Below are 20,496 nucleotides of genomic sequence, written 5' to 3' on the forward strand. Positions count from 1 at the left end.
AATAAATATTTATAATAAAAGATAATTTAGAAAAAATATATCTTTAAATATTTTATTTGATATTTTTAAATATTTATTTTATTTAACTATATTAGTAAATATAAAAAGATAATATTTATTAAATATTTTTTAATTTAGTAAAGATTTTAAATATTTATAGATTTTCCACAATAATCAAATATATATATATATATATATATATATATATATATATATATATATATATATATATATATATATATATATATATATTAATGTATTGTATGAAATTTGTTGCCATCTAATCGTTACTGGACTGTAGAGTTGATTATCAATGTGAGGGGAATTGGTTGTTTGTTGAAAATATTAAGTGATTAAGCTATGCGTAGAAACCAGTAACTCTGTTGTGTAAACACAATGAACTAGTATAGTTAATGTGGCTTTAATTTTATTTCACTAATAGAACTCTCGGTCTTAGTCTGATATGGGTGATGCAATGTATGTTTAAATGAATGAATTTAATGCTTAATATGTGTCTATAAATCTGATAAACTTTTGGTTGGAAGTGGTTACTTGAAAGACTTGATTAAACTGGGTGTAACTTTTTAAATAAGAGTGGAATTGGATGTCCAAACCTACGAGTGAGGAAATACCATGTTTGTTATGTAATACTCTGTTTTGGGTTGCATTCTTAAATTAGTTTTACTAGATGAAAATTAGTTGTTTTGTAGTTACAGATGATTAAGTATGTGTTTAAGAGGAATTAAAACCCATTTGAATGAGTAAAGAGATTCAGTTTTACTGATATGCATATTGTTAGGAATTGCTACATTAAATATGATTTTTATATTGATTATGGATACTGGAACTATGGTGCATACAACGTGATGTCAATGTATGTTCGAAAATGAGTATTTGTGAAAATTATTTATGTGCAAATGGCTGGTTGAGACATGTGGAAGCAGTGAATTCTATTCCTGATCTGTTCAAGTATGTTTGGCTTTGGGTTGGGTTATTAAAGGCTATTTGAATGTTAAATGCTGACTTATGAATGTTGTACATTCTCATTATTCCCAAATGTTATGTTATCAAGATCAAGAGCATCTAGAGCAAGATCTGTTGTTGCTCCATCTAAGTAAACATTTTCACCATTATTTTCACCTTCAACTTGATCAATCTCAACAACATCATCTCCCTCTTAAGTTATCCATTCATCATCTGATTCAAGGTCATCAAATGGAAGAGTTACAGTTTTTCAAATTTGTTACTTTTCAACTTGAAGTTATACATCACATAAACTAAATCATTCATCTTTTTTTGATGCAAACGATTCCTTCTCTTTGTATGAACCTAAAATGAAATATAATATTTTTGGTGAAGAATAATAAAGAAATTTATAAATTAAAAATAATTTAAATTACCATTTCAAATGAGCTCCAATTACGCTCACATCCAGAAGAACTACAAGTCAAGCTTAGAATTCAAATAACAAATCTCTTCAACTCCGGAGTTCCATCACCAAACATTTCCCACCATTCCCCAGGATTTAACTCTTTCCTATACTCCTTTGCATCTTGCATTCCAAAAAGTCCTCTTGCATAATGAAATTCAACAATTTGTAAATTAATTTTTCTTCTTTCTGTCATATCTGGTATCAATCTTATCATGCAAATATACAATTCTTCTTTCATCTCTCCACCATCATCACATCTAAAGTTAGGTTCATAGTGGAAATGGGAGTTCAGAAAATAGTCAACTGCATGCAAAGGCCCATGAAGTTGATTATCCCATCGAGCATCAATTATTCTCCAAACCTCTTCATAACTACATCAATTATGCTATATCAGAAAGAAATAATTTCACAGATAAGTAATTAAACATTGAATGAGCAAAAGTTTGAAAATTTACCTCTTTTTGATATTGTTAAAGTTAGACTTAATCTTCTCTTTTGCACAATCCATCTCTTCATAAATGAAACCTATTGCGGGTTTTACATCCGAGTCCACTAATCTTAAGACCACCATAAGAGAGGCAACAACTTTCAGGCATGTGGAGACATTCTTCCAAAACCGGTCTAATACCACATATTCTACTTTTCTACCCTCTTGTGAAGTACCAAACTTGCTTGTCTTCCACTCTTCAAACCTAAACATGGTCAACAATGATGCCTTCAATTCATGAAGACAAGCAAGATTTTAATAAGCTATGGCAAATCTAGTCACACCCGGTCTTATCAAGTCTCTACCTTTAGTGAACTTTTTCAACAAGGAAATCAACATTGATCTTTCGTAAATGTAAGTGGTAATCTTTCTTTCCTTCTTAGTTGTCAATTCATGGACCTTTAATTTTTTTTCAAAATCTTCAAATATCAAATCAATGCAATGTGTTGCGCATGGAGTCCAATACAATCTTTTCCTCTTTTGCATCAACAACTCTCCAATTGCCTTGAAATTTGAAGCATTATTAGTGACAACTTGAACAACATTTTCTTCTCCAACAAACTCAACAACATCATCTAACATTTTGAAAACTTTATCAACTATTTGATATGTCTAAAGTGAATAAAGAGAAACCATTCCTTTAGGACTATTCACCAAGAAGTTGCAAACAAAACGTCTTTTTCTATTTGTCCAACCGTTAGACTTAATTGTACATCCAATTCTCTTCCACTCCTCCTTATAATCCTCAAGGATTTCATCTGTTTTATTCACAGCTTGTTTCAAGAGCTTTTCTCTAATGTCATGATAAAATGGTGGTTTGTATCCAACTCTATACTTACCAAAATTTCACACATCTTTGCAAATGTTGGATTTCTAATTACATTAAAAGGAATGGCACTGGTGTAAAAGAATTCAGCCACTTGAGCATCAACTTCTTCTTTGTATCATTTTTTCATCATTTGTTTTATAGTTGCTTGGACTACCCCTTGGTAGTAGTAGCAACTTTTTTTTTTCCTTTAAAACCGAATACCTTTTGTCCTCCTTCAAGACTCTCACTTTCTTCCTCGTCTTCACTGATATTTATCTTTCTTTTCTTTAATGATGCATTCTTGGTTTCAACAACTATTTTTATCATCAAATTTATTATTTCATCTGAAACATAAGCACAAGGTTCAGAATCCTCCCTTTTTCCAACAAGATGGTGTTTATATTTAACCTCCACTCACAATCTTTGAGTAATAATTACATTTCACTTTTCTTCCATTACCGTTAACGTTAAACCCATGTTTCCATCCAATATCAGATCGATTTCTCGGAGCATTTTTACTTCTACTGTTAGTGGATGAAGATGTAGTTGCATTAATTTCCGTTGAATTTGATGCATTTCCAGACATGATGCTCTAAACTTTTTCACTAAAAAATCAATGGCAAAAGGACTCATTTAATATTAAATATTTTCTTTTACATACTAAAATAAAAAAGAAAAGCAACACTACCTATATATATGCACAATGATTTTCATTATAAATCAAGACTTCATTTATATAATAAAAGCACATTATAATTAAAGCACACAATGACATGCAATGGTCACGATTTTCATTATAAAATCAGAAATTCATTTACATAATAAAAACACATTATAATAAAAGCACACAGTGACATGCAATTGTCACGTCACGTCTAATCTCTTTAACCAAATTAAGATGTCATTTATGTAATAAGTAGTGTTATAGTCACATCACGTTCTTTAATGAAATTAAAGATATATAATTGTATAGTAAAAAGTTTTTAGCACGGGTCATGGGCTTTTGAATGATTGGTAAAAACATTAAAAAAAGATATATATAATCACATTTCTTTAATGATTACTAAAAACATAGCTCCAAGACAGTGGTCACGAGCTTTTGAAACAATTTGTTTTTTACTCACCACCACCACACAATGCTTGAATGACGCCACACAGGAGCTACGACAACAAGCATGTCGACGATCACGATGGCGAACAAGGCGCGACCACGAGCAAGGCGGACGACGAACAAGGCGTGACCACGAGCAAGGCGAACGACGTCCAAGAATGAGGCGAACGACAAGCGCCTAAAGTGCGCGACTGCGAGCCAACGAAGCACGACCACAAAGCGTGACGACGACTGCGACAATGAGTGTGAACCAGGCCACTAGAGTGCGACCACAAAACCACGAATGATAATGCTACAAACAACCACCACAAACGTAGACAGTGGTGGAGTGAAGCACAACGAAGAAGAGTGTTGAGATTGTTGATAGGGGGAACACTCGTTTAGCTGAACCCACAATCTCAGTAATATTTGAGTTTTTGATGATGGCAACACATAATTAATAACACATGTGTTTTATGTGTTACATGTTTTATGCTTACATGTTATATGCGTATATGAGAACATGATTATGTTGTTGCTGTGTTGTTCATTGCATCTCACTGTGTTATATATGTGATTTCATACATGAATGCATGACAAATGTTTTTGGATGAAAAAACCACAATCACTAATGTTGAACTTTAAATGTGTGGCAAAACAACAGTTTGAAATCGATTACATTATGGGGTGAATCGATTAAAACTCGTGTATTTGCACAAACTTTTCAAATGTGTTGTGAGAGTTTTTCAAAGAGAAAAGTTTTAAAAACTTTGCATAATACTGTTGCATAATCGATTGCATGTGATATGTATTCGATTAAGTTTATTACTATTTTGAAATCTGTTAATGCTTGATATAACTGTTACAACGACTATATTTTTAAATGTGTTGACCAAACATTAAATGCTATTCGACTGCATTAATTGTGAATTCAATTAAGTGCTTTGACTGCTACTATCTGTTATAACTGAATTGGTGTATTTGACTGCGTTAGTAGCAAAGTCGATTATGTTGCGTCTAATATGAGTTCATCTATATATTGACGCGAATTTGATTTCTGTAAGAGAATTTTGTGTTTCTAACATTTTCATATCCTTTTGCAGAAAAGTGATAAGTTTACAGAAAGAGAAAAAGCTTCAAGAAACTAGTTTGATCGTGGTGATCAACTAATTGTGATTTCTTGAAGGGCAAGAATTGCTGAGTTTTCAAAATCTGATCTATCTGCACATTTGGGTGTTTACTACAAGATCAGATTCTACAATCTGCTGAAGATTGGGTTGAGTTCCCTATTGTGATTACAGGAAGAAGGACGTGCTGCGTTGTTGACTTTGAGGGTGTCTCAAAGGGGTTGGACTGTAGGAGAGGGGATTCTTGCTGCTAGTCTGTTTGTATACTGCCTATATTTTGATTAGAGGGTTAGAGAGGTGTTTTATATTTTTGACGTGAGTTCTCTATAAAAACATTGTTGTAAAAACCTTGATCATTATAGTGCATTGGCTTCCTATCGTTGGAAGGACACTGGATGTAGGCTTTGCCGAACCAGTATAAAAACTCAGCGTTTGATCTTTCTTATCCCTACTCTGTTACATTCAATCGATTATACTTTACACGTATTCGATTAAATTTCCGCTGCATTGAAAATCTTTTAACTTGCGTTTCAAGAAAAGTATAAAAGCATCTCTTTTGGTGAAAAATATTTTGAAAGTTTTAAATTTTATACTTCACCAATTCACCCCCCCCCCCCCCCCTCTTGGTGTGAGAAATTGAGCCATTCTATTTTAACAAGAACCTAATCAGGTCATTAAATACAAATCTCAACAAATTCTTCTTTGTTCATTTTACCTTTTTTAAACTCGTCAAATTGTGGCAAAATCGCGATTTTATATGATTTTACTGAGTTCGCTAACGAGTCTGACGAGTTTACTCGGAAACCGAGTTTACGATCGAGTTAACTCGACAACCATGACTAAGAACGCAAACTCGTTCGAGTTAACGAGTTAACTCGAGAGTTTGATAATTGTGATCAAAACTCTATTTGTGGTGTTGTAAAGTGATTGAGTGTATTGTGTTAACTTTTGGCAATTATATTGCACTTATCTTTGATTCTAGGTGTCGATTGGATGGAAATTTACTTGAAATTATATCAGCATGTGTCCTGATGATCATGAATCTGTTAGATTTGTTCTTGATTTTATATGGTAATTTTAGACTTTATCCTATCTGTTTTGAATGAGTGGTTGGCCTGAGTAACATCATGGTACTCAATTAGAGTAATTTGAAATGAATAGGAAATATATAGTTATGTGTGAGAGCAAATTGTGAGTGATGAGATACTCAGATTGTTATTCTTGATGTGTTAAAGAGTAAGAAGTGGTTTAGGATAGTTGATTGCGATACCTTTAAGGGCATGGTCTCTTTTCTACTTGTGTGATGGGAAAGAGTACTCTTTCTCTGTGCGACTCTCTCTTTTCTATGTGACATATCTTGTCTGTCTGACACTTTCTTGTCTAAGTAACACGTTGAATAGGGGTATTGGTTCTGTGTGACCTTAGTTTGTGTGATGTTAGACTACTAAGAGGAAACTATTATGAGAGGGTTATTGGTTGCAATACAATAGTTGTCTTTTTTTGTGATTTTACATTGCTTATGTTTGATTTCTTAACTCACCCATATTTTTTTTTGTGATTGTGGCGATGATCATATAATGTTTGTGTTATACGGGAACAGATGAGAATGCAGATACTTTTGGAGTTGAGTAGATGACGAGAGAGGGATACATTGCTGTTGACGCTATCAAATAAATACTACTTTACAAGACAACTTTAGTATTTTCAAGTCAGTAGTTAACAAACTGATAGGGTTAAAGTAACCCTGAATTGTTTTTCGACGAGTACGGAATTGATTTTCAAATACTTGACTCTTATGAAGACTTTGAAAAGTTAGTAAAATGCAATGCAATGCTTAAAAATAAAAGTGAAAATCTATTCTAATAAAATTAATATTGAAGAATGTTGTGAGTTTAATTTAAGAACAAATAAGAGACTTTAAAACAATTATAATAAAATAGGCTAATTCCATTATTTTTGAAGATAGATTCATCATCGGTTATTCATAGATTATCGTTCAATTGATTATTGTTTGAGTTTCAAATTAATTAAAGTACATTCTTGAATAATTTGAGGGTGATCTTACCATTAACCAACGTAGATTCTCAATCAAAAGCAAGACCTTTTTAGATTATTCACAATAAATTCAACAAAAGTACATTCTCAATTAAATCTCATTGTGTTTACTCATGTCTATTCTTTAATATCCTAACTAAATCAAAAGTTAATTAATCAAAGTAAATTCTTACTTAATTATTGTTAAAGTTCTTATCACTAATCAAAGGACATTCTCAATTGGTAGGAAAAACTCATTCAATCATATGAAAGTTCCTAAATTCAATCAAAGTATATTCTCAATCAAAGTATATTCTCAATCAAACCTAGAAACCCTTGAACACATATGATAAATATGCATGTAGATTCAAACAACTTATGATGTAAAAATCATTACTTTTGACATGATTGAGAGAAGAAAGATATAAAAGAAAGATAACTCAATTCAATAATCAAAACAAATAAAAACATTAATTCAACTTAACCTTAGAATCCATAATGAAATTACATTGGAATAACTCTAGAAGTTTAGCCCTCCATGAATGAAGTGAGATACATGGCAAAGATAAAAGTGAGAGGAGTGGTGGAGTTGTTGAATGTAGAGTGCTCAATTTTTCTTCTACTTCTTCTGGGTTCCTTTATATAAAACTTGATTCAGTTTGGATTCTGATTTTCCGTTGATAAAATCTCTTATTTGACACTGCAATATCTTCCAACTAATTAACAGATTTAGATAACTTTAGAAATATTTGAAAGATATTTTTTGTTGATATTTTCATATTTAACTATCTTGTAGAATATCTAATAATTATTAACAACTGAATTTTTTCCAAAATCTCAATTAAGTCCTTCTTATTTTTCCAAAATTACAGTAGGACCCAAAAGATTTTATTATTACATTTAAGCCTTTGTTTGACCAACTCTGACCATATGAGAGCATGTCCAATGAATTAGGGTTTATGTAGAGTGAGTATGTGTTGGTGGAGGTACTCTTGCGGTGGCATGATGGACATGTACACGTTGATTGTGTTTTGCTGTAGGTGCGAAGAGATTCGCGGTGCTTGGTAAATTTTGTGTCTTTGTAGGTTGTGATTTTACTAACGGAATTTTTTGTTCCATCGGTAAATATCGTGATTTGGTTCATCTTTTATTTTTACCAATCCAAAAGAATAAACACATTAGAAAAATTATTAAGATCATAAAAAACACTATAGGGCGTCTCTAATCGTAAGGGCGGTGAAAAATGTTGCTTTTGGCCGGACTTAGAGTGCGATGTTGTGTGGTGGTGACAGTACTTGGTTGGATTGTTTTGTGAAAGAGGAAGAATAGAGGCAACCTGGTTGAACACAGATGGTGGCGACCTGGCTGAACGGAGACAACAACTTGGCTGAACGAAGATGGAGGCAGTGCGACTTGTCTCACACAAAGAAGATGAACACCTATGAGAGAGAAAAATAAATAACGTATTTGTCTCGCTAACAGAGGGGAAAAATGGACGGGAAAATTTCCACTCATTTATCAACAAATTTATAGACAGATTGTCTCATCGGTAAGTGTAATATACATTACCGAAATATTTTACCAACCGAAAAATCTGTCGGCAAGTGAAATGTACATTATCGACAAATTTTACTAATGAATTTTTTTGTGAGTAAGTGATATATACATTACCGATGGATTTTTTGTTGGTAAGTGTAAGATACATTACCGACGGATTTTATCAACGAAAAAATTTGTCCGTAAGTGAAATATACATTACCAACAGATTTTCCTTCGGAAAGTGAGATATGCATTATCGAAGGATTTTTCAATGAATTGTTTTGTCGATAAGTGTAATATACATTACTGATGAATTTTACCGATGAAAAGTTTGTCATAAATGAATTCTTTGATAACTTAAATTTCATACTCCATTGATAAAATTCGTCGGTAATTCAAATTTATCCACGAATTTATTTTTGTCAAAAAATTCCATTGGTAATTTCAAATTTTTTTTGTAGTAGTGGTGGGACTGTGATTTTCTAGGTTTGCTCGCAGGTTCGAAGAGTTTCGAGGTGGAGAATGCAGATTAGGGTTTTTTACTTTCACGATTCCGAATCTGGTTTTTGCAGGTGCGAAGAGCTTGATGCACGAAGTTTGATCTACGGTGGCAAGGTGATTTTTTTGTTTGCAGGTGATGCTGCGACGAGGTTAATGGTGCGAGGAAGATGAACTCACGATGGCCGACAACGTGAAGATAGGAAACTAGAGTTTTTGGGGTTGAAGATGATCACAAGTCAAGGGTGTTGATGTGACACTTTATCATAGGTTGATTTGGGTGGAGGATCATGTCACATGGCAGCATCTGATTGGTTCAGCTTTGTTAGTATGGATTACCACGTGGGAGCATCTTGGAGAACTTGATTAGTTACTCATAGGAGGGTGTGAATAGGAAAATCAGGGTATGAATAAGAAAATGTCCCATTGCTGAAAAAGAGAGTGTATTTGTGAAAATCAGGTGTGCCTTTAGTTCCTTGTATAAAAATTCTGATTTTGGACCTATTGTGTATCTTGGACATTTAATTTCACACTTTAAATGAATCAAACTTTAACTTTAGCTGCATCAACAAACATTAGAATATCCAAGAATAATTTATACAAATAAAAATCACTTTTTAAGCCATTTTAATTGCCAAACTCAATAAGTTCACTTGACACAAATCTTATTCAAATAAACCATTTAAAAACAAGAATTCCTTCAAAAATTTGAATTTAAACCATAAATGTGGACATAAATATGCACTTATCAGTACTAACAATAAAAGTTTTTAAAGTTTAACTAGTTTATTGTTTTCTTGAAAATGGATTAATAAATTTTTATTTGACACTTTATGTTTCATTTGGATTATAGATATTCAATAATTTCAATTTGTAATAAGTTAATTCTTTTTAAATTTTTATTTCATTTAAGAACAAATTTAGTCTTTGAGGCGCTTAAGTGAATCCTAGAGTTGGGATGTTACACGAAGCGCATTAGACAAAACCAAATACACTAACTAGATGACTTGTTATGTACCATTTTCTCTTCTCAATCTTCAAGAACACCTTGTTCCTTTATTAAGCTTATAACAGGAAAATCTCTAATTATCCTTGTTGGTATCATTTACAGGGTCATTGGAGGATCCTTATATATTATAAATTAATCTTATCTTTAATTGATGTGAGACTTTCAACACCCCCCTCACGCCGAGGTATATACATCTCGAGTGTGAGATTGGACATTAACGGATGGTCCAATAGTGACCCGATGATTGGCCAAAGATTAATTGTTTGCTTGAAAACATGGGGTATGAGCGTCTACTACTACATTCAAAGGCCAAATATCATGAATTATTGGTACCTCATTCTCCCCTAGCCTAGGGATTCAAAAATTTGTTCATCATGTAGGATTCAACCTTGTTTGACTTGTTGATATCAATGAGTAGTTCGTCATAGTTAAATATTTTCAATTGTTCGTGGAAAGCCTACAACTCATTTCGAAGTTGACTTAACTCATTCTGATGTTAAATCAACTTGAATCTATGGTGGACCCTTAAAAGCTCCAAATCCTTATCAAATTTGTTCTACATTTCATTATTTTATTTTTGGAGATTTTCTTCATTTTTTTTAAGGAAGACCCTCGATGTGTGTTGTGAGGGCTCATTGTTTGATGGATACATCTAAGCAATCATAGATGACGATGCAATCTTGATTCTGATAAGCACTATAAGACTTATGATCTATAAATAGTTTACGTAGCTCACAATGGATGTCAAATGTAAAAAACGTAGATTTCTTGATGTAAAGAAAGTAAGTCTCTAAGGAAGTCATGCTCCACTTACAAGTGTTGATTGCTAATTTGTTGATGAAGACCAGAGAGATATATCCACTTACAGAATATTCATGGACACTGTAATTGGTAAAAATGTAAGAAAAATGTGAATACAAAAATAAATATGTAAATTGAATGAGTACTCTCCCTTCAAAATTACTTTGTATTTTAGATATTTTCAAGCCTATGTGAAAGTATATAAGGGATATTCTAAATAAATAAAAGACATAATCTCTTGTTGATTTTTTATCATTTAACAATTATTACGGAATATTATATATATATATTTTGAATACTCAAATTATAAGTTATATTTTATTTGATTAGTGCATTCAATTTGATTAGATTATTATATTATATATTATTACAGTACAAGTGTTTATTTCCATATATAATTCAAATACGAGGTACAAGAATATATAAGAGTTATTAACTAGAAATATGAAACATCTAAAGAGGAAAAAAAATTAATTATACAAACTCAGTCGAGAATTCAAATTAAGTAAGAAAAGGAAAAGAAAAAGGTGATGAATTGAAGACGAGATGGGAACTCACTCACTCACCCTAAAGACTAACCAAATTAATCCTGCATGTATACAAAACAAAGGTCATAATAATAATACTATCATCAGATTACATTCAAACGACCCAATTCGCCCCCGTTGCGGAAACAGAAGCACCAAATCAAGGAAAAAGCCTCAACACGGACGCATCTTCCCTGAAGTTTTCTCTTTCTTCGTTGATCCACTGTGTTGTGTGCGTTTGTTCCTAGCTAGCGACGCCCGTGCGCGTTCCCGTCGAACAAATCGTCAATGTAAGTCTCTATATCCTCAGCTTGGTACTTTACATACTTCTCGGTTTGTCTGCCCGGGTCCAAATACTGCGAAAACCTCCCCAAGAAGGATCTGTACGCAGGAATAACAAGTGCAGAGATGGAAACCCTAAGTTCCGATTGAAGCTGTTCATCGCTCACCACCCACATGCTCTGCGTCTTGTGAATCTCCTCAAATGCTGCGTTGAACGCCTTGAAGCGCTCCTTCAGCACCGGCTTCTGCACCTTCCCGTGATCGCTTAATCCTTTAGGGCTCAGGTAGCTCAGAATCTTGCTCCACGTCTCCACCTGGTAGTTCTTGTGGTAAGTCCTCAGCTCCGTCGATCTCTTACGACACCACGTTTCTCCCATCACTTGGTAGATCTCCGCAGAACCTTTTATCTTCTGCACTATGTACCTTCCATTGTTCATCATGAAAATGCAGCTCAACGCAACCTCCTTGTACAGCTTCGCCTTCCCCTCCAGATTCGAGTCCAGAAGTTCCATCACCCGCATTAATTGTGCTGCAAACGGCGACTCATCCTCTTTGTGTTTGTTATCGTTCTTCGATTTGCTCTCCTCGGTTTCGTAGCGAGGCCTGCTAGTTGAATCCGCACGCTCGATTTTCGAATGCTCTTTGAACACTTCCTCCAATGTATCTTTATACTCACACGCTAACCTTAAGTAGTTCATGATATAACGTGTCAGAGGATGAACCGCGCCTCCCGCCACCGGAGTTCTTCCAGTCTCCGATTTAATCGAATTCTCCAGGTCGCAGAATATTAACACTGCTGCCTCGCCGAGACGACATTTTGCGGATGTCGTTTCGGTCTTGATTTCCCCCATTATGTCATCCGGGAACAAGGTCTCCATTATTGGAATGGCGTCTCGTAGAGTCTCGTACATGTCCAAGAGTTTGAAGAGTTTTTCGCCGGCGCGCTTTGTCATGGCAACGCTCTCCCCGAAATTAAGCAGCTGAATGACAATTGAGCGGGAAATGTTGCCCATGAGGCTCACCACGGTGTCAGCTTCCTTTCCGAACACCATTTCCACTAGCTTTCGCTCTCCCGGGAACCATACAGAGGTGCACTCCTTCCAGGTGTTGATCCATGTGGGGATTTCGCGCTCCAGTGTCTCCCACTGCATTCTCTGAATCTCGTCTATGCTGAGCTTCTCGTACCCAAGAATTTTGTTCATGCCGTCCTCAAACGCATGCCTCCGCGAAAGTGCGTAGACTTGGCAACACTCGTTCTCGTAACCGCTGGCTACCATTTCCTTGGCGATTCTGTTCAGATTCGCAATGGCTTCCTCCGCGAAACCTGGGAATTCGGGAATACTTTCTTCGAGTGGCTCCGACTCTAAGGAGTCTGCCACCTGTTGTTTTCCCTTTGAGTCTGGTTTATTTGGGTTTCTAGATTCTAACATCAGTGTACGGAACTCGTCCTCCAAAAACGACATCACACGCTGCTGAATCACGCTGACGCCGTTGATCATGAAGTCTATTCGGACCGTCACCTTCTCCTCGTCCTCTTGTTCTTTCTCTGCATGAGATCGCGAGTACTCTATGAAATGGTTCATCAGCCTTGAAATGCGATTCGCGCATCCCAAAAGTGAGGAATCGTCTTCAATTGTTTCTCCCCATTTCATTTCACCCGTGTCGTACTTCACTATCTTCTGTTCCACCAGATGCAAGAAAACGGGGATGAAATCAGGGATTTCCAATGGTGTTGATTCTTTGGCATGGACTTTTTGTTGTAATGTCACGAGAAATTGGTCAATCTCATCTAAAACCTTCTCGAGACTCGGAACCGGAGATTCCGGTTCAGCCTCGACAGTTTCTTCTTTCTTTTCTTTTTCCTCCTCTTCTTTGGATTCTTCCTTTTCAGTAACTCCTTCCGAATCTGTGGCCTTTTCAGTTTCGCCGTCGGGTTCCACGTCGGGTTTGGCATCATCGGGTTCGGTGGCGGGTTTCGCATCGGATTCGGCTTCGGCTTCGGCTTCGGGTTTGGCATCGGATTTAGTGTCGGGTTTGTCTTCAGATTCCGGAACCGGCAACTGAGTAGTTTCGCCAGTGTTGATGTTCTCCTCTTTATGAGGAACACTGCTAGAATTGTCATTGACGTTCTTTTCCATTGTGATTGTGACGATGAGTGGTAATTGCTTTCAGTCCGCGAAAACAAAAAACGAAAATTGTTTCAGAACGATAAAAGATGCAAAGACAACATTGGAGAATTATCCGCCTTGTGTTTTTTGTTTTTTGGATTTTTCTTTTGCTTAATTACTTAATTTTGGATTTTGATAGTTATTGACCTGTTATTTGTTAGGCTTTTTTTTCTTTACGCTGGTTTTCTAAAAAAACTCAGGGGAAAGAGGGTTGAAAAGGTCGCGCTAGTTTGTGTGTGAAGGGGAGAGAGAGAGGAAAACTAATGGACAGAAAAATGTTGGCAAATGTGCTACATTGACCGTTGACCTTGTTTTCCTTTTCTGCATAACAAAGATTTTATTTTACTATTGTTGTCCCCTTTTGACGGATGGAGGAGAAATTCATTTGCATGCTGTTTTATATTACTATATATTATTTTACTTATTATATAGAATAGGACTAATGTACTTTAAGTTCCATCAATTTCTTGTTCTCATTTTTTATTTTCACATTTGGACAAACATTATATTCATATTTGTTATCTGAGTGGATGGCATCAATAATATATAATAATATATATATATATATATATATATATATATATATATATATCTTTACAATGTTCCAATTTAATTAAATTATAAGATATTTAAAAACTAAATTTGGTTTGGAGAATTCATATTGAACCGTTTTTTTTTTCTAGAAATGAACCTGATGATAAAACTACAAGGCGAAAATTGTGTTGAATTGCAATTTATATAATACACAGTACAAAAATTATAGAATAAGAGAGAAATGAAAAATAGAAGAAAGAAAGAGTGATGTATGAAATGGAAAATGGTGTGATAACTTTTTTATTTTATTAAAACTTGAAGATAAAAAGTTATGCAAAACATAAACCTTGTAATATTTATTTCATTTGGTGGTTTTAATCATATTTCAATAAAAACTAATTATTCAAATATAATTATTACTTAGATATTAATGTAATCTTTAACTTTATTGAACAATAGTTCAAAAATATTTAAAAAAAACACTTTTAAAACACACACACACATATATATGTTATACCTCAAATTAAAGAAGCAACTTGACATTTTTAGAAAAAATAGAGACAAAATAAATGTTATACCTCAAATTTAAGAATAAATTTTCTCATAAATTAATTATTAAATGTAAAGATTGAATAAGTGTGTCATTAAATTTGAAATGATAGAAACCATTCTATTTACTTTTTATTTATTTAAATGTATACCTATATGTTTAAGCATACTATACCGAACTAATAATGTCCTCTGTTGATGCATGGTTTAATTTTACATTAGTATTTATAATATCTAATTAAATTTAACTGAGCTAATCATATTTATCAAACTTCATTATATTAAAAACTTTAACTGACTTGATTTTATATCTACTCAGAATTAACAAATCTAGTTATATTAAAATAGACTTTTAATAATCTTAAAACAAATAATGAAACTATTTTTTTAATAAGTAATATTTATATAGTGAAAATTGTAACACCGATAAAAGTAATAAATAAAATAAATTAAGTTTTGTGTGATTATGTTTTGGTGAGTAAATAAATAGATTGATAGTTTTATTTATTTATTTATTGTTTAATAATATATTGTAATTAATGAAATATAACTTAAATATATTTTTTTAAATAAATGTGGTTAACTATTTTAATTAAAAGATAAAATGTTTGCTATTTATATTTAAAGGGTAACCTACCTCTCTTTTAGTAAAAGTTATATATATAAATATATAAATAACTTTTTTACATCACACTTTTGTTTTGTAATTTTATGATATATTAAAATAATTGTTTTATTTAAGAAAGTGGAATTATGATTTTAATATGGTTTGTATTGGATATAGTAATATTATATATAATATAAATTCACACTTATATGCATTGATAATATACAAATAAATAATTGTATTCCGAGTTGTTGTAGTGTTTAAATATTACTGTTAAATAATAATAACAATAAAAATATATTTTTTAAAATAAATATGTTAGTTGTGAGTTTCTTTTATATATATATATATATATATATATATATATATATATATATATATATATATATATATATATAAAATTGTAGTTTTTATATCATTTTATTATATAATTATTATAATTTACTAGTACAAAAATCGTGTATAATGTAACATCCCAAAAAAATCACCCTAAAAATTAAAATTTATATTCAAAACTTAAATGTTGTAATAATACATAACATCGCGAACATAAACTAAAATCTAAACATCAGTTTTAAGCTCAGACGCAACTGCAAAGATAACCTTGAATCCTTCTAAATCGATCTTCCATCTCTTCCTCCATTTGCACAGGATCACGTGACAATCCTTCAACTGCTCCCGTATAACATCACACATTATACGATCATCGCATTCACATGCACAAACAAGCAAAGTAAGGGTGAGCTAACCTGAAACACATCATTTATAAAACGTGCATAGTTATTTCAATACAAATATCATATAATAATTAAATCAGACATCCTCAAGCCAACGTACCACAATTCCTGTTGGACACTCATTCCATAGTACCTAATAATCAACCCAGTACACAATAAACTCTCATCCGGACGATACGTTGATGAACAAATCAACGGAAAGTGCCCCACTTGTAATTTCATTCTTAGTCCCCTCAATATGTCCACAATCAACCACAAATCAAGACATCCTACTACAGTACCCTCAACCTCAATACATACCCAGATATCATATCATTAATGAATCAAACGATAAAACAACGAACTTATATTACATCGGATACTGTTTACACGAACATTAAGATTGATCACTTAAGCTCGAAACTAAACATCAACCGCTATTATACCGATTACCATTAGGTCGAATACCAAAAGATCAAACGCTGATTAAGATTAAGTACTTAGACTTCACGTTAAAACAGTGTACTCTGCTAGAACAATTACTATTATTTCAAACACTATTCGAACGATTGCTCAAAGATCAAATCTCGCACACCACAGATTAAGTACCATTCAGACGAACACTTTATTGATCACTTTACTGGATTTAATTCTATCTGAGGGTAACCTCATCGAGATTGGATGTTCCCTACGTACAACCACTGACTATTAATGATCCCTACCTGAGACAATCATCATCCGACCCGAGCATTACCTATGAATGATCACTTCCTTAATCATGCATCATCACAACTAATCACTATTTATTAATCAATCGTTACCTCAACGACTATCAAGGCTGGTCACTCCCTATAAATGATTACAACCTCAGAGCAACATCACCAATAAAGATCATTCCCTATGAACCCTCGCTACAAGACAGAACACTATAATAAAGAACGCTTGAGTCTGGGTTAAACGCCTAGAGTACTCTACTGAACACCTCAGTACTGACCGAACGTAATCAAACTAAACCTCAGGTTACCAAATTAAGATCGGACGCTAGCTACCTCAGATCCACTAACATCAAGATCAACTGTTACCTAATAACACTCGCTACCTGGAAATAAATAACACCAAGACCGAACGTCACTAGTAAGAACGCTCGTTACTACCTATAGATCCAACAAGTTTACTTCCCGTCTCTCTCTCGAAGTATTCCAAATCCAACTTTATCTGCACTACCATCTCTCCTGTATCCGTACGACCATCACGGTTAGAAACCACAGCCACCACATGCAAGAATGAATAACCAGAATTATCACATTATAAACCCACTACATATACTATAATAATTCCCATGATAAATCGACTCACATGACACTGCATACTAGTCTTTCATAAACTGATGTCGTTTACTTGTAATTCGTCGTCATAACCTGCTCTCAATAACAGGCGACCCGAGCCGTCATCCATCGCGACTTCAGACCTATCTCCCCGACTCCTCAAGGACTAACGAGTAAAAACATCGATACTACGCGTAACGATGCACTATACTCAACACGAGCCGAAGTCAGTGGACGAGACATTCACCTCCTCGTGCAGAAGAAGGTGACACTCGAATCTCCGTCTCACGCATGAGACTAGCAAAAATGCTAAAAAGACCGACGAAGTTACAAGTAAATAACATAGTGTATGTACCACCTCCAACCGAATAAACGTGCTCAATCACGAAGTCATACATATTCTCAATAATATGTATAACTAGAATAAACGTGCTCAATCACGAAGTCATACATATTCTCAATAATATGTATAACTAGAATATACGTGCTCAATCACGAAGTCATACATATTCTCAATAATATGTATAACTAGAATATACGTGCTCAATCACGAAGTCATACATATTCTCAATAATATGTATAACTAAACCAATATTGGATCAAGGAAAATAACCAACAATTCTCAATAATTGCTTCAAAATACTCCCACGGATTCATGCATTATTACCGAACGCTATTTCCAACTCTGATGCTGTCTGAACGAACGTCCTGAAATCAATCCTCATCAAAACCGAACGCTGCCGAGCTCCAAGGACGAACGCTCATAAAACCAAGGACGAACGCTCTCAAAATCAAGGACGAACGCTCCCAGAAAACAAGGACGAACGCTCCCAGAAAACAAGGACGAACGCTCACTGAAACCAAGGACGAACGTTCCCAGAAAACAAGGACGAACGCTCACTGAAACCAAGGACGAACGCTCCCAGAAAACAAGGACGAACGCTCACTGAAACCAAGGACGAACGCTCCCAGAAAACAAGGACGAACGCTCACTGAAACCAAGGACGAACGTCCAAGATCCACACCGAACACATAAAACCGAACGTTCCCTTATATCCAAAAACCGAACGTTCACTAATACTCAAAAACCGAACGCTCGTTATACCCCAAAAGCCGAACGCTCATAATTATCACAAGGCCGAACTCTCAATTACTGAGCCGAACGCTAGGATCCATCATTTAGGCCGAACGCTAAATCATTGGACGCTTTGGACGAGCGCATAAGATCAAACATCCTCAAAGACCGAACGCTCTACATAACCTACGGACGTTCGTCTTGAGACCAAGGCCGAACGTTCAAGATTACTCCACGAAGATACTAAGTTACGGACGAACGCTCATAATTCACTGTTTAAATACCACTTGGACGAGCGTCCCATATATTATGACGAACGAACGCGGACGTTCCTTCAGAATTGAACGCTCAACAATTTGGACGAACGTCCAATTTCACCAGAATTGGACGAACGTTCAGAAGTTGACCGACAACTATTTGGTCGAGCACTGTTAGGACGAACGTCCAATTTTGACTTCCCAAAATTGGACGAACGCGCATTCTGCAGAAATTCTGCAGAATCGCACCAGAGTCCAGAAAGCCCAGAAAACCTCCATTTTCATTCCTTCTTCCCAGATTTTACCCAGTTTTTCATCAAACACTAATAACTCAAAAATCAAGGAAATAATTCAAGCTCCCCTTACCTCTTGAAGACTTCCATGTAAGTTTTGGGATCAATCTCCTCCCAGACGTGCAGATCAAGATCTTCCAGGAACTTCAGCAGCTCTTCACTTCCTTTTCCAGCTCTTGATGCAAGAACGCCATCATCACCAGATGCCCAACTCAGGTCCTCCTCTAAGCCCCTTCCAAGGTTGGAACAGCTTCCCATGGGTGCTCTTTGGACGGGTGAAAATGGGAGAAAGGGTTCCCTCCCTTTGGTTGCTCTCCCTCTCTCTCTCCCTCTCCTGCCAAAAAATGAATCCCACACCTTGCAAAGCTTCCCGTAAAATGCACCCCCAATAATTGCATCTTGATAGTCAAAGAGGTGGGTGACCACCATGTCCCCACCATGTCCAAAAAATACGGGTCTTACATATAACGTCAATGTCAAATAACAGAACAACCAACATTAACAATGACGGGTGATATTGTTGTAAATAAATTTAATCGTTCCACGTCGTTTGAAAACTCAAACCGCCGTCTAAAAGGAAATAACGTCCAGCCATGCACCAGTTCGACGTTAAACAATGACCTTAGTAATCACATAACATTAGCTTAGGAAACACCACACGTCCAATCCAAAATAAATAAATACTTAATAGTGATTTGCTTCCTCATAGTTTCACTTTAAATAGAATTTCGGAACCCTACAACATCAATTACAAAATATTTGCTTCCCAATGCATATATGACGTTGACTATAACCCACATTCGACGCCAATGTACACCTCAATTTTCTGTAAATACAGTTTCGGAGCCTTGGATAACCTCTACACCTTTTATAAAATTTCTCGTAACAACTCCCTCTGTTAACTTTTTTCTTTGGGTTTCTATTAGCTCCTTCAAGGTCACAAAAGTAAGTCATTTCTTTGTGGTTTAATTCTTTGTCATGGTGAAAAGCTTGAAGGAATGATAGAAATCCAAAGAAAAATGTTGATAGATTTGGATTTCTCCAGGAAAACTTAATAAATGAATAATTCAAATTCGTTTGAAACAACAACATTTATCAAGACTAAACAAATGCTCTTTCCCATGCACAGATAACGTCGAATACTTTCCAAAATTCGACGTGAATATCTTTGTTTCTAACAACAACATTTATCATGACCAACAAATTGTCTTTTCCCATATAAACTAGATGTCGAGTAGTGTCCAAATTCGACGTGAATTTGTTTGTTTGAAACAACATTTATCAAGACTAACCAAGTGCTCTTTCCCATGCACATATAACATCAGATACTTTCCAAAT

At 34.5% G+C, this 20,496-nt stretch overlaps 2 protein-coding genes across 2 annotated transcripts; both read right to left on the minus strand.

The window, feature by feature from the left end:
- Window positions 1–11,600: 11,600 nt before the first annotated feature.
- Window positions 11,601–13,772, minus strand: LOC108344366 (exocyst complex component EXO70B1). The gene has a single exon (XM_017582819.1). It carries the CDS (start codon window positions 13,770–13,772, stop codon window positions 11,601–11,603), a length of 2,172 nt encoding a protein of 723 aa, XP_017438308.1.
- A 2,289-nt stretch (window positions 13,773–16,061) lies between these two features.
- LOC128193580 (uncharacterized) lies at window positions 16,062–19,589 on the minus strand. The gene is made up of 2 exons (XM_052867345.1): window positions 19,232–19,589; window positions 16,062–16,164 (listed from the first exon to the last, which is right to left on the minus strand). The coding sequence occupies exons 1-2, from the start codon at window positions 19,585–19,587 to the stop codon at window positions 16,161–16,163; spliced, it is 360 nt and encodes a 119-aa protein (XP_052723305.1). The 5' UTR covers window positions 19,588–19,589; the 3' UTR covers window positions 16,062–16,160.
- Window positions 19,590–20,496: the final 907 nt, after the last annotated feature.

The sequence above is a fragment of the Vigna angularis genome, chromosome 8 (genome assembly GCF_016808095.1).
Source record: "Vigna angularis cultivar LongXiaoDou No.4 chromosome 8, ASM1680809v1, whole genome shotgun sequence".
NCBI lineage: Eukaryota > Viridiplantae > Streptophyta > Magnoliopsida > Fabales > Fabaceae > Vigna > Vigna angularis.